At 50.5% G+C, this 15,206-nt stretch overlaps 1 protein-coding gene across 5 annotated transcripts in view; it reads left to right on the top strand.

The window, feature by feature from the left end:
• The window catches only part of PRICKLE2 (prickle planar cell polarity protein 2), a 318,161-nt gene that overhangs the window by 275,835 nt on the left and 27,120 nt on the right, over positions 1–15,206 (top strand). For all 5 annotated transcript variants that reach the window (XM_059161424.1, XM_059161428.1, XM_059161425.1 and 2 more), the window contains one exon: positions 2,203–3,075. In XM_059161424.1, the coding sequence (XP_059017407.1) occupies positions 2,203–3,075 (873 nt within the window). The remainder of the gene's footprint in view (positions 1–2,202; positions 3,076–15,206) is intronic.

The following is a 15,206-nucleotide window of genomic DNA, read 5'->3' as shown; positions in this document are numbered from 1 at the left end:
CACTGAGGCACAGAGAGATCAAGCCACTTGCTTAGGGTCACACAGCCACCGGGCCGAGATCGGACCCCGGGCGGATGGGCTTCAGCAGCTGTGTCACAGGATGCAGCCCGGGTGGGAACCTTCTTCCTCAGACTCCTCACTGACTCCTGAAGCCTCCCTCTGCAGGACTTCAGACCTCGCAGCCCGCCCTGCTTCCTCCCAGGAGCCTTGGGACAAAGTGTGGATGGAGCCGCAGCTCTGGGTCCCCTGACTCTGGGTCCCGTCCCTAGTCCCGCTCTGTCAGTTCTCACGCTTCCCGGGAGTGCTCAGATGAGAAGGCGTGGATTTCCACAGTGGCCGCTTTGCCTTCCAGTGGCCTTTGTGGCGCTCCTGTCCCTCTGAAAGTCTCCTCTTCGTCCCTAGGGCCAGACTCCCAAATCAGCCAAGACCCCTTAATTTGGGGCAGAGCTCATAAGAGAGAGCTTGTGCCTCTCTCTCCCTGGGCTCCAGGGACCTGAAGGTAGGGGCGGGGAGCAGAGGAGGCCGGGACAGCTGCTTGGCTTTTGCCCTTTGTTCTTGTCCTTCTCTTTAGAGGTTGTTCTCCAGTTTCTCATTTACTACCTCTCCAGACACAGCTATCAGGGTGATTCCCGGAAGGTCTGGGTTCCAGACTGTTAGCCCCTAAAGGTGGAGGTTCAACACTAGAACTCCATTTCTGGAAAGATTTTTATTATCAGAAATAAGGAGTCTTGCACAGGTCCCCTTCCATTCTATAGTACTTGCATGAGACTGCATGCCCCATAGGATCCCCCTACAGGAGCGGGTCCCCCCATCCGCCCCACATCCAGAGTTCCATCCTACCAGCTTAGCAACTGCTGTCTAAAGAGCGCCTTGCTGAGATAGTGACATAGGGAGGCACTCTAGGGGAGTCCATGTAATTCTCCCGTTGGACTAATGCAGGAATTAGATCCACTCTGAAAGCAGCCACCAAGTTGGGCAATACAGTTTTTTACTAGTTGGTACTAGGTCCAGGCATGGCTTTAGCCCTGCCCAAAGCTCATGGCCCAATGGTGGCAAGAAGTTGGTGGCCCCCAGAGAGATTGAGTCCTGGAACCAGCAGGGGGCAGAAGAGATGCTGAGAAGCAAGAGCCCTTGGGCCTCTGGAAGGTTCCAGCAGGGCAGGTGTAACAAGATTATGCAAACCAGGGACAGCCCTTGCATGGGGAGCAAGTGTGTTTCTTCCTTCCCTGATGACATTAAGCAAAAGGTGTGCGTGCTTATGGAGGCTGCTTTTGATGAACCACACCCAGGTTTTTCCTTACCAAGTGTTGAAATCTATTTTTATGTTTTCCAGTGAACTGTTAACAGTGATTTTTTTCATCTGAATGGGGGGGGGGGCAGTTTGGGCTTCAGGTTATCCATTCACTCTATAAAGAGACCCTCCAATATGTCAGGCCATGTTCCTGGACGTGCCACAGAAAATTAAGGACCCTGTCGTCCTAGAGCTTCCCTTGCAGTGGGGGAGAGAATTAATAAGCAGATGCACACATGTAGTCGTGTGTTGTCAAGCAGGGCTCTTGCTCTGAAGAAAAATATGGCAGGTCAGGGTGAAGAGCTGTGGAGAACATGCTCTCAGATGTGTAGGGAGACTTCTCTAAGGAGTTGGCCTTGGAGCAGACCCCCGGGGAGAGTGAAAAGGAAATGTTAGTTTCTCAGTTAGGAGCAGGACTTCCGGGTACAGATCTCACCCGAGATTCCTAATTGCATTGAGTGAGGCAAGTTACTTAGCCCTCCTGTACCTCCGTTTTCCCATCTGAGAAATGGAAATCAGATTAGAAGCCTACCTCCTACAGTGGCGGAGTTAAATGACTTTACGTATAAGCAGAGCACTTAGAGCAGTTCTGTATCTTGTGTTAGCAGCATGATTATAATTTTGTCTGAGAGAATCTGTCCCAGGCAGAAGGATGCATGGACAGGCCATTTTGATCTAGTTTTTTCTCTGCTCGGAGCAAATGAGTTCAGAAGCAGCTGACTGGTAGAACAAGGGGGTTCTCATAAAAGGACGCAAATACCATCTATGTGAGGTCCTGATTATTGATTTATAATTATTTTATTCTGTTGTATTTGGAACCCTGGGCCAAACCAGGATGCTGTGTGTCTCACATCCTAACATAGGCCTCCGAGCAAACTTGTCAGCCTCTTCCATGTCTTTTTCATCCCTAGGGATCGACCAAGGTCAGATGACCTATGACGGCCAACACTGGCATGCCACTGAGACCTGTTTCTGCTGTGCTCACTGTAAGAAATCCCTCCTGGGGCGGCCCTTCCTCCCAAAGCAGGGCCAGATATTCTGCTCACGGGCCTGCAGTGCCGGCGAGGACCCCAATGGCTCTGACTCATCCGATTCGGCCTTCCAGAACGCCCGGGCTAAGGAGTCCCGGCGCAGTGCCAAAATCGGCAAGAACAAGAGCAAGACGGAGGAGCCCATGCTAAACCAGCACAGCCAGCTGCAGGTGAGTGCCAACCGGCTGTCGGCTGACGTGGACCCCCTGTCACTACAGATGGACATGCTCAGCCTGTCCAGCCAGACGCCCAGCCTCAACCGGGACCCCATCTGGCGGAGCCGCGACGAGCCCTACCATTACGGGAACAAGATGGAGCAGAACCCGTCCCAGAGTCCCCTGCAGCTTCTCAGCCAGTGCAACATCAGAACTTCCTACAGTCCGGGAGGGCAGGGGGCCGGGGCCCAGCCCGACATGTGGGCCAAGCACTTCAGCAACCCCAAAAGGAGCTCCTCGATGGCCATGAAGGGGCACGGTGGCAGCTTCATGAAGGAATGCCGAGAGGACTATTACCCGGGAAGGCTGAGATCCCAGGAGAGCTACAGCGATATGTCGAGTCAGAGCTTTAGTGAGACCCGAGGCAACATCCCAGTCGCCAAATACGAGGAGGAGGAGGAAGAGGAAGGGGGCATAGCCACTCAGCAGTGCCGGACCCGCCATCCCATCAGTTCCCTGAAGTACACCGAGAACATGACACCCACAGAGCAGACCCCTCCGGGCTCCATGGAGTCACTGGCCCTGTCTAATGCAACAGGTATGTTCCGGTCACCTGGAAAACAGAACGCGAGAGGTAATGATCTCTAGGTGACCCGAGGCTGGTCTTCAGGACTTTCGTGTTGTTCCTGCCCTGTGCTTTCCTCCAGCAGGGTGTCGGGGAGGGGAAGCGTGGTTTCAGATGGCTTCTGTCTTTGATCACTTTCCCTGTAAGCAGAGCCTGAGGCAAGGATGAGGATGTCTGCGACACAGTGAGGGTGGGCTCCCAGGGAAGGGGAGTCAGAGAGTCAGGCCGGCATTGGGGGAGAAGCCAAGCAGAGAATGCTATCTTGGCTGGCATCTGACTGCAGCCTGACCCCACAGGGGGCTCTGGAGGATGGGTTGCATTGTACAGTTGGCTCCCTCTTGCGACAGGGGTTGACAGTCCCACGTACTGTGTATCTGTCAGTCACGGGCTTTGGGCTGCTAGAGAGTGGCTCCTGGACGAAGTTGTGGGTAGGGGCAGCGGGCATGGCAGGGGCTGTTGGCCAAGGACAGCACTCAGAATAAGAGGCAGCTATGAGCCGGAAGCTGTACTCCCAATACCGGGTCGTGCTTGAGACACCACGGCATCTGTGACAGCTTCTAAGGCTGTCCCAAACTCCAGTATCGCATTAGGGAGCTCATTTCAATGTGTAGATGGAGACCAAAGAAATGTGGGCAGACAGGAGAAGGGAAGTAGGTTGAAAAGGAGCAAAGGGGGAAGAGAGAGAGACCATCCAGTGTCTGCTTTCTCCAGACAAATGGTGCAGCCCGTGGGACCTGTGGGGACGGATGTGGAAGTTCTCTAAGATGGCACTCCGCGATGGGTAGTCTGAGCATGGAAGCTAACTGCAGTCTGCAGCAAGACAAGTACTAAAAATGACAATGTCTAGGAACTCTTGGAACGATCTGACCTTGCCGCAACTTGCCGCAAGTGTGTGCCCAGCAGGCTCGTCTTCTTGGTCCAAGTGTGGACCAGTCAGGGTGTCGTGGGTTGTGAGTTGTGTGTGGCATGGGCTGTGTGTCCTCCACGCTCAGGAGGGTCGCATATTCTCCCACGGTGGGTTGAAAATTAAAAACGGGTCCTTTGCCATCGATAGCTGAGAAGGACTGCCCCAAGATGTGCTTCCCTTATAAGTGGAACACCCAAGGAGGGGGACGCACGCCTACCCCTTACATCAGGGACCCCAGAGTTCCATGGGTCTTGGCGGTGCTTGTGATGAACTTGTATGTGCCAGCCCCATCCGGAGGTGACAGCCCCAGCTCAGCTCTAGCGGGTCGTTGCCATGTGTAACGATATTTAATTATTCACCCAGCAGCAACGTAGCTCTTACCCTGTGCCAGACTGTGTTCTACGCACTTCATAAATATTAACTCACTTAAGGAAACCCTCCCAGCCCTAGAAAATGGTTATACTATTAAGAGTCTCATGTCAAAATGGAAGAAACTGAAGCATAGAGACGTTGGAGAATTTGCCCCAAGTCACTTGGCTTTTAAAAGATGGAGTGGGGACTTGAACGTGTGCCTTCAACCCCCACCCCCGGGCGGTGCTGTTCATCATACCAGGTGGCCAACACTTCCAGTTCCTCAAGACGAGCTAAACATGGGGATTTTTAAAATGTGAAATCTATTTAAACTCTTTTCAACCAGCAAACAGGTCTGTAAGTCCTAGGAGGTCTCCGCAGGATGTTTGTAACCCTTACGCCTCTGAGATGCGTTCACGTCTGTGTTCTTGTGTGTCCTAGAGGACAACTAGCAGGTATCGTTACCCTCCTGTTTCAGATGAAACAAAAACGAGGCCTTAGTGACTAAGCGCCTTACCGCATGTCGGAGAAGCGAGCAGTTAGTGCCGAGTGATGACTGCCTGGCTTTCAGCCCGGTGTGTGCTGTTTTTGAAAAATGTATATGCGGGGCGCCTGGGTGGCTCAGTGGGTTAAGCCTCTGCTTTCGGCTCAGGTCATGATCTCAGGGTCCTGGGATCAAGCCCCGCATCGGGCTCTCTGCTCCGCGGGGAGCCTGCTTCCCTCCCCCGCTCCTCTCTGCCTGCTTCTCTGCCTACTTATGATCTCTGTCTGTCAAATAAATAAATAAAATATTAAAAAAAAAAAAAAAAAAAAAAAAAAAAAAAAAGAAAAATGTATATGCTATAATTATTTAAGAGACCAGAAGATAAACAGGTAATTCAGCCTCTGAAGCAGCATTTTTCGAAGCTAGACCACGTGCATTTGATATTGGCTGCTTGATGCAAAAATGGACTCCAGGGAGTCCCCTCAGACCTCCTGCATCAGACCCTATGGCGGGGGTGGGGGCCGGGGGGCGGGGCAGGAACCTGTATTTCAACCAGCTGCTGCTGACGCTGATGCAGCCACTGTCTGAGAACAGCTGTCCGTGGGCTTGTCTGTTTGACTTGATTGTCCTCATGCAGTGACTTAGGAGAAAATCAGATCTAGGTGTTGGGAAATATTGGAAAGGTCAAGTGGTGTATGTTTGAAGAATGTACCATCTCGCATCCTAAAGAAGATGTATTTATCCCCATGATTTTCTAAGGGCTCTTGGGCAAAGCACTGTATGTCCCTCTGACTCTGAGATTAGGAGACGCCTCCCTGAACTGTGTCTGATACCGTTACCCAAAAAAAAAAAAAAAAAAAAAATCCAGAAATCAGCACTGCCCCGTGAAGCCAGTAGTCACATGTGACTGTTGAAATTCGGATTCATGAAAATTAAATGAGATTAAAATTTCGGGGCCATCTGCTGTGCTAGCCCTGTTTCAAGTGCTCAAGGGCACCGAGCAGAATTTGATATTCCATTTAACTTCAGTAGCCACGTGTAGCTAGCAGCCACCCTTTCTGGACAGCACAGCTGGCGGGAGGGAGCTGGTCGGACGGGCCCAGAGTTAACCCCATCCTTAGTCTGCTGGGAGGTTCTCACAGGAGCTCCAGTCTTTCAGATTGTCAATTAATGGCTTGGAAGACCGGTTCACATCCAGCCTTCATCATGGCCAAGCCGGGTGGACTTCCACAAACTGCTTACATTCTGTAAGGCTCAGTCACCTCATCTGTGGAATTTAGTGAGTAACGGGACGTCCTTCATAGTGTTTTGGGGAGAAGTCTATGATGATGCATGTAAACTCATTAATATAGTCTTTGACACAGAGGACCTTCTACGAGGGTCACCCGATACTTTTTGCTGTGACTGCATTTTCATCATTCTTATCCCAAGCATACTGGTGCACGGATTGGGCCTCCATGAATGTTTTGGCTACTGACATCTCCCAGCGTCCACCAGCTGCGCAGGTTTGCATTTTTAGGTTTGCAGATGTTCCTGTGGGACGCTCTCCTTTTTTAAACCAGCGTGCGAAGAGCATGAGGAACAGGGAACTGAAGAAATGCCTTCTATGCCCCTGTGTTTCCATAGATCTGTCAGACACAGCCGTATGGAAGAAAGATTGCAGCTCATCTTCTAAGCATTGCTTCGTTCTTGGTCACTGGAGCAAACCTTAGATAGCCTTCTAGATCCTACACTGCATGCACACACATGCACACACACACACGTCCATGCATGCACCCAAGACGTGGTATTGACTAGACTTGGAAACTCGGTTGTTTTGCTGCCAACCCCATTGTTGCATTTAAATTTTGCTAGAAAGTTCCTCGTCTTTTGAGAAGGCAGTGCTCAGAACTGTGTATCTTTATGAGACTGACGCGCTGCCTACTGCACTAAGGAGGCAGGTAGAACTGTCTATCTTTAAATCCTGGAATCCCAGTCTGTGAGTAACAAGTATGGGTCATAGAAGGCTTAGCCAAAACACCTTAATCCTCAGGTGAAAGCTAGTTTTCTAGATAATGGATTTTTTTTTCCTTCCATCGTCAATAACTCATGTTATTGAATAAGTTTGTTGTGTTCAATCTGGCATAAAGCATGATCTTGTTGTAGGCAGCATTTTTCCTTTGAACAGATCTGGAAAAACAGCCTCAAGGACTTGCCAGCCTTAGAGCTTGGCTTTGCCCCGTCCTGATTTGCTTAGAACCAGGAGCACATTGCCCCTTGTCTCTGGAAAATACTATCCACCCATTAGGCTCACATGGAGTGAGTCAAGTAAGCACCGTCAGCCATTGACACCAGCACCATGTGGAGCCCTGAAGAAGCTCTCGAACCCTGTCATTGCCTAAACATGCCCGCAAAGCAGCTTGCAGCCTGGATGACCCTAGTACTGCACATAGTAATAGCAGCAGCTACTGGCATTATGGGGTGTTGGGCACGTACTACGTAGATTCTAAGGGCTTTGTGTGAACTAGCTCACCATAGCTGGAGGAGGTGGACCCCACTGTTAGTCCCCCCTTAAGGGTGACCTAAGTGAGACCCAGAGAGGCTGTGTAGCTCAAGCCCACACAGCTTGGAAGTGGAGGAGCAGGAGGCAGTCTAGCTCCAGGCTTGTGCCCTCAACCACCATACCATGGACATGTGCACAGTGATGATAGTAGTAATGGGTGACAACTGTAAGACCACAGACTATGGTCTAACATGATGGTGATGTCCCATGTAACGTCTCTCTAAATCCTCATAACAGCCCTGTGAGATAAGTCTGATTATTTTGCCCATTTACAGGGAAGTATGCTCAAGTCCACAGAATTTGTGACCTCTCCATGGTCACGACTGATAGCCAGAATCTCAACCTGCAAGGCGCTTGCTCTCAACCTCCTTGATAGAGTCCCCACAGGAAGGGGCATGGTCACAGTCGGGATCGGGATTTCTTTTCCTCTTGCAGCCAGTCTGCAGTCAGTCTGGCCTGGGCAGGGCAGGACCGAAGCTGGAGAGCACGGCAGAAGGCAAAGCTGGTAGTCCGAGGTGATCTGCGTGGGTCAGGGGAACTTAAAGACAAAGGAGACAGGTGTAGACGGTCCAGGGGTGGGCGCCTGGTGGGAGGCCCCTGCAGAGATCAGGGGAAGGCTGTACCACAAGTCAGGGCCACCGTTCAAGTCACAATAGAGTCAGGTGAAGAGGAGAGTTCAAATCGGGACCTGTTGCCTCAGGCAGAGGGCGCACCAAAGGACAGCTGGAGATGGTTAGCTTGTCCCCAGCAAAGCACGCTGGAGCGCAGCAGTGAGGCTGGGAACACAGCTCTCCTTGAGGATCAGCCGCATGCCGTGAGGAATGGCTGGGTCAGAGAGAGCTGCGACCTAAAGGAAGGAAATACAGGTGTGGAGGGGAGTAAAGAAAGGATGGTTTCTGTGCATTCATGCAGCCAGCCACTGTGACTTGAGGGCCTACCCCGTGATGGGCTGTAGACCAGTCTGCCAGAGCTGGAAATTGGACTTTGTGGTTTAATACCCGTGTGGCCTTGAGCTTACCTTTTTGATGCCTCAATGTCTTCATCTGTGAAATAAAATGACAGCAGTGCCTTATAGGGTGTTGTGGGAATTAAAGAGTTAATTCCTGTAAAGAACTTAGGATAGTGCCTGATGTCCACTAAGTACTCAGTGCCAGCAAGAAGGTGCCACTGCCTGTGCAGTGGGTTAGGGATACAGCGCTGAGCAAAAGTGGACAAAGAGCCTACCTTCCTGCTCCTCACAGTCTAATGGAGTTCAATAGATTAGAAGCATTGAATTGTGCAATATGAAATTGAATCTGTGGTAAATGTGGGCTAAGGGGGCATGCAAAGTGAGATAAAGCTGAAACAGGGAGGTTAGATGGAATATCCTGAAAAAGTGATGCTTAAGGGACAAGGGAAGGAGGATTCCAGGCAGCAAGAGCAGCATGTGCAAAGGCCCCGTGGTAGGAATGTATGGCAAGTATAAACACATGAAAGAAGGCCCACAGTGTAAACAGCAGTAAAGACTGATAGAGGAAGACCGATAGGATGTTGACCTAGGAGAGAAAAGTGGCAGGTTGACCGTGCCTTTGGGGGAAGGGTTCTGAGAGACAGAGAGGATCAAGTCAAAAACCTAGAACTGTGTAAGAGTTTGCCGACTCTGATTTTTGACCCAGGCTGCCATCAGCTAAAAGCGCACATGTCATTGGCCTGGATATGTAGAGACCCTGCCAAAGCAGAAGTCCGGAAGGACTTCCTGCTGCCTTTGATGAGTGTTGCACAGTTGTGGCACCGACACACCTTGACAAGGGACACTTTGTTGTGCAAGACCGAGATGCATGTACAAGATGTACTGATGGCCAGGGAGTCATGGGATAATTTTTCAGCCTTGCTGGCCAACTGGGAGAGAACCAGAGAACAACAAGGGGTGGAGGGGAGTTGAAAGAACCAACTGGAACAGCTCACTTGACCAAGAATGTCTGCAATGTTTTTTAATCCTTATAATGCAAAACATTTCTATATTTAATTCTGGGCAGGAACATTGCTCCTTTTCTTCTGCATAGTTTGGATGTGCATCCTCTACCCCAGTTTTCTTTATTTAATTGGTTGGGTAAAACCTCCTAACCAGCTGCCCCCCAGCCCCCAGAAACCCCGTTCCTCGCTACCCCCCTCTTACTTGAGCGGCCACACCTCAGTCATGCTCATGAATTTCACAACCCAGATCGTTTGTTCATCCCCTCTACTGGGAAGGATGGGTGGCCCAGTCCGGAATTACAGATTAGAAAACCCAGAGTCCTGTCAGTTGGCCTCCGGGCCAGCACCGAGAATACACTGGGATTGTCTTCCTTCATGAGAAGGGCAGAACTCTTGTTTGCAAGTGTCAGAAGCCCAACCCAACTGGTGTACACAGATGAGTTTGTTTTAAGTCGAGTGTCCACCAAGTTCACAGGATTTGGGTTCTGGGAACAGCGGTATCCAGGTGCCCAAATGATGTCATGAGGACCCACCTTCTTTCCATCTCTCTCTCTCTCTCTCTCTCTCTCTGGGCTCTTACTTCCTCCCCACTGGCTGGCTTCATTCTCAGGTGGGCTCTTCCCAGTGGTGGTTGAGATGGCCGTGGGCAACTCCAGGCTAACACCCATTAGCACGAGGTAGTGTCACCCAAAGCCCCAGAGTGGGGTCCCGTTTGCCTGACTTGCGTCACCTGACAATTCTTAAAGGACCTCCTGCGGTGGAAGGAGTGGAGGAATGTTCACTCTGCTCGGTCCATCCTGAGTCATGTGCCCATCCTGGGACCTAAGGGGATGGGGTGCAGCCCATGCAACCTGCAGGGATTGAGAATGGACATGGGCTTCCCAAAGACGAATCCAGGTAGTATTTTCGAAAGAAATGGGATTGTACTGCAAGGAAGTAAACAGCACACGAACCTGCTCCTGAGCCTATCCCGGGAGCATCCCTCCGGGACTGATCCAGGATCTGGTTCCTTCCTCCGGAAGCCCCGTCATGTGAACTTGACCTCATATGTCCATTATGTATATTTGCCATGGTTTTCTGGAGACGAGGGGGCATGTCTCCATGGTGATTTTAATGCGGGGAATTCAGGATGGCAAGGGGATGTTTTGCAAGGGCAGAACCCAACCCCTCAGCTCAGTGTTGAAGGTGTGAGTCAGGTTTCTGACCGGTTCCACGGGGTGACTTTCTCTGTGTTCCTTATGGCAGCGATGCCCCCTTACTGGTATTTCATGACTGTGAACCGGACTCATAGACCAAGGCCCAGATGAAAAACCAACTGAGTGAAAGTCGCGGTAGAATCTGTTCATCTTGTGTTTCTCTTTTTGGGTCAATTTCGTGCTGTGTGGAAGCCGAGGATATTCTCGGGGCCAGGTGAGAGGGAGAGGGGGCAGTGGACAGAGCAGTCTGAACAGAGCCCACCCCAGAGGGCCCGATGCATGCCTGCTTCAGGTCACGGTCTCGCTGACATTTTCTGGGTTCAGAGAAATTTTTCCAGTGTCCTGGTTTTTAATAACCATTCAGGAGGCTTATTTATAACCTCCCTGGGCATGGGCAGTCATCTCTACCCAGAATAAGTAACCATGGTTGCTGACAGGAGAGAAAAGGTTGCTGATTTTATTCATTTTATTACTGAAAAGGCAACACAGGAACATGGGCCCAGGGTGGAGGGAGGGGGCCGACAGGCACCTCAGACTGGTACCGGATTTTGTAAAGTAAATTTTTAAAGGACCTGTGTGCATTTCTCTTGGAGCTTTTGAATGTAGGAATCTCACAACAGGAAATAACTTCGCTCACACCCACTTGGTAATGGCCTTGAAACTCAGATTTTTAGGATTTATTTTTTTAAATGTGGGCAACTAGGAACAGCTACAAGAGAACAATTAAGATATAGGGGATAATATATCATAGCTCTTACCTCTTGACTAGTGTGAATATTTTGGTGAATTTTCATATCTTTTCCCTGTATACCAGCATGTTATATTTTTTTCTGAATTGTAGACATTCTGAAGGTTCTGGGTCCTGACTTTCTTCATTTGCATTCTGTTATTAGCTTCTTTTCGTGGCTTTTATCACATCACGTTTAATGGCTGCGTTAATATCCAGTCGAATGGACGTCACCGTGTTCCTGGAATGGGACCCTTAAGAGGCTCCCAAACTGATTTGTATTGAAATCTACATTTCCTTTGACTTGCAGCAACAAAAATGTACTTTTTTGACTCACTCTTTTCCTTATAAACATAATCAAACCTTCTAAATACTTTGGCACAGTTTCTCACCAGATGCTTGATCTCCTTACTTGAGCATCTCCTCCATGGGGTGTTCTGGTAGGACTGGGAGGCCCGTCAGCAATTCCGTGCCAGCCATCCTGGCCCAACCGCCCCTCCTCTACCCAGACACAAAGTGCCTCCCGATCAGTAGAAAATGAGTGTGATTGAAACCCCACTTCCTAGTACAAGCCACCTGGGGCAGCTTTGAGGAATCTGTTTCTTCATGTAAACAGTCACCATCCCTCCATCAGTGCATTCCCCGGGGACCACCCATTGACCTGGGATGCTTGTCAACAGTACATGTTCTTGGGCCCATCTGAGTCTGCAAACAGAATCTCTCACTGGCCAGACCTGAGAATCAGCATTTCTAACAGATGCCCCCACAGAACTCTTAGGTCTGTCAAGTTTACGAAACACTGAGCTAGAGAAACCCAGGTCATGCTGGGGTAAGCAGCCCTCCCTGCCGCCTTGTCTGTGGTTAGAAGTTTCTTCTCGCCGATGGTACCCCTCTTGTATCTTCTCTCAGTCATGAGTCTAGCCTCCTGTTTGGACAAAAGAAAAATTGGATTGTGTTTCTTCTAAAAAGTTCTGAAGATGTCCCTGACATCGGATAGCCCTTGGTACCGTAAATAGCATCTAAGCAAGCTAAGAGCATGTTATCTGAAACACGGAGGGCGTGTTTCTTAAGCACTCAGTCTGGGCTAACTATGAAAGAGAGTGATACCTGCTAAGAGCATTTGGTAGTTTTGGTAGTGTCATTGAAGGCAGCAGGAAAGGTGAACCATAAAATACTCTGACTCCAAATAGGGCCTGTTTTGGCTGGAAATCGATGTGCAAGTGAAGGCCAGGAGACCACAGTTTTCATGAATTGGAAGTGGGTTGATTGGTTGGTTAACTTCGAATAACTTTCAGGCGCATCACCATGAACAGTCAGGTAGTTGTGTGTGGTGTGTGTGGTGTGTGTGTGTGTGTGTGTTTCCAGCGGTGTGCCGCCAGGCACCTCCTCCCGCCTACCCTTCCCAAATCAAAACCAGAGCACGCCGTGTTTCTGGGAGGGAGCTGCCACAAATCAGGCTGAGTAAACAGGCGGGGCACTATCTAGAAGATAAAGTCTGCGTCTTCCAACACAAAATTACTAAGAAAAAGCCTAGTGTTTTCTTTGGTACAAAAACTTCGAACAGCTTAAAAATGTCCTGCTGAATTCCCCCTCCACTTAACTAGAACAGACCCATTTCCTCCACTCCTTTCCTGGGATCCAGAAAAAAGCCTTTCTCAACTCTGGGCTCCCTGAGGGTTTGATGGCCCCGTTTTTGTACTACCCAGCTCCCTGTCTTCTCTTTTGTCTTATCCCTCCCACGTACCAGGACTGGGGCAAAAACGTGCTCATTTCGCTCTTTGCAGAAAGCAGTAAAACACGTCCTTTGGTATATTCCTTTCTGTTCTCTGGGCCTTTCATTGGAACAGCTCCTTGACTCTTCAGCCCTGTAGAGTATAAGGGATTCTTGCTTCTTGGACTCAGCCCGTCCAGTCCCGTCTGCCCGCAGAGGGTTTTATCAGTCTGGGGCCACCTGGGAGGCCTTATTCTGATTCTGACCGCCTGTGTGACTGGCCCTGGCAGGGATTCTGGGCTTCCCAGCGGTGAGCCTGCTGGACCTTGCCTGGGTGTCTCAGCCCGGCAGGAGCAGGCTACTGAGGGCTGCCTTGTTAGTTGGAGGCACTGACTTTCAAAGGCAGGAAAGTCCAGTTCAGGCTTTCCTTGTGTCTTTTCCTTGGAAGCAGATTGAGCTCAGAGTTGGAAGGGAGAGGAGAGAAAACAGCCTAGAATAACTCATTTAAAAAAAAAAAAAAATTCTTTCTTTATATCTGGATACTGGGTCCTAGGTAAGAAGATCAGAAGAGAAATTCCCTTTACCTGGGATAAACACATAGACACAAAGGCCCCCGCGGGGTGAGCAGGGTGGTCTAGGTCAGCGGTTCTCAGCAGGGGTGAGTGGGGAGGGGTAGGGGTTTTGTCACCTAAGGGACATTTAGCAATGCTTAGAGACAATTTTTTTAAAGACTGACTTATTTTAGAGAGAGGAAGAGAGCACGAGTAGCAGGGGCAGAGAGACGGGGAGAGAGAATCTCAAGCAGACTCCATGCTGAGCACAGAACCCAACGAGGGGCTTGATCCCACGACCCTGAGACCATGACCTAAGCCAAAACCAAGAGTCAGACACTCAACTGGCTGTGCCACCTGCGCACGCCACTTGGAAACATTTTTGATTGTCACAACTTGGGGTGCAGGTTGCTAGTAGCTTCCAGTGGGTAGAGGCCAGGGGTGCAGCTCCACAGCCTACAAGGCACAGAACAGCACCTTCCCTCCAACCAAGAGCCATCTGGTCCCATGAGACAGTAGCACCAAGGCTGAGAAAGCCTGGTCTAGACTATTGCCTTGGAAGTCTTCCCTTCCCACGGCAAGCGCTTAGAATCCCGAACTGATGGCTCTAGAAGGCGCCTCCCAGGCCGGGCATTTCAGAAGTACTCCCTGCAGTGGAATGAGCCTATTGTGTTTCTCACTCTGACCCCAGCTGCAGCCCACGCTGGGGTTTAGTGTTTAAGGGTCACAATGACCTGGCTGAAATCACACTGCCGCTGTAGCTATGTGGCCTCAGGCTGGTGGCTTAAACCTCTCACTCCCTCAGCATCCCCTAGTGTGATTATCAATGTATTCTCCCCCGGGGCCGTCGTGAAGCGTGGGGTAGTATGCAGAAAGCACCTCATTGCATGTCTGGCACACGGCAAGTTCAATATTGGAGAGTTATTATTATTCTTATTATCGGGGGCCCCAGAGTGCCGACCTCCTGCCGCCTTCCTTTAACTGTGTCTCAGCCCCTTGCTCACTTAACCAGGGAGAGGAGAGCGCGAATGGAATTCAGAAATCCTTCCGAGGTGCAGGAATCGACAGATGGGCCGTGATACCTGGCAGTTCTGCCGAGGTCAGCAGTCCAGACCCACGCAGACACCCAAAGTGGGGAGTCCTGCTGTTTGGATCTTCAGGGGTGATCGCAGCAAGAAAGAGCCGCGGGAGACCCTTTCTCCCTGGATCTCAGTCTCCAGCCTTCTCTGAGCTTGAAGAGGCTACCGCAATCTGTGGCCTAATTCTGCCCGTGTAACACTATTAGTACTAATGGAGCCCTCCCTCCCCGTGTGAGAAGGGTCCCTGCCGGCTCCTGGACTTCAGCCTTTGCTTCCCTGACCTTCCTTCCTCCTCCTCCACTACCCCCACCCACCCACCCACCCCAGCATCAATTAACCTCTCAGAGAATTCCCATTCAGTATAGCTTACAGGAGTTAATTTGTTCTTTCCATCTGTGGATGAGAAGCAGGCCCTGCTCTGGGCCCTGAGCTGGGAAGACAATGGGGACAGACACCAGTGGAAGTTTTCCATGGAGATCGTTATCAGCCGCAGGAACAAGCCCAGCCAGGCCCTCATCTGCAGATGTGTTTCAAGCTCTGGCCCCGGGGTAGGGGTGGGGGAGGTGTGATTCCAGCCTGGCCCCAGGGTTCTCAGATGGTTCT

The sequence above is a fragment of the Mustela lutreola genome, chromosome 2, assembly GCF_030435805.1.
Source record: "Mustela lutreola isolate mMusLut2 chromosome 2, mMusLut2.pri, whole genome shotgun sequence".
NCBI classification, from domain to species: Eukaryota; Metazoa; Chordata; class Mammalia; order Carnivora; family Mustelidae; genus Mustela; species Mustela lutreola.
The sequence above is the reverse complement of the archived record's forward strand: the minus strand, read 5'-3'. Positions and strand labels throughout refer to the sequence as shown.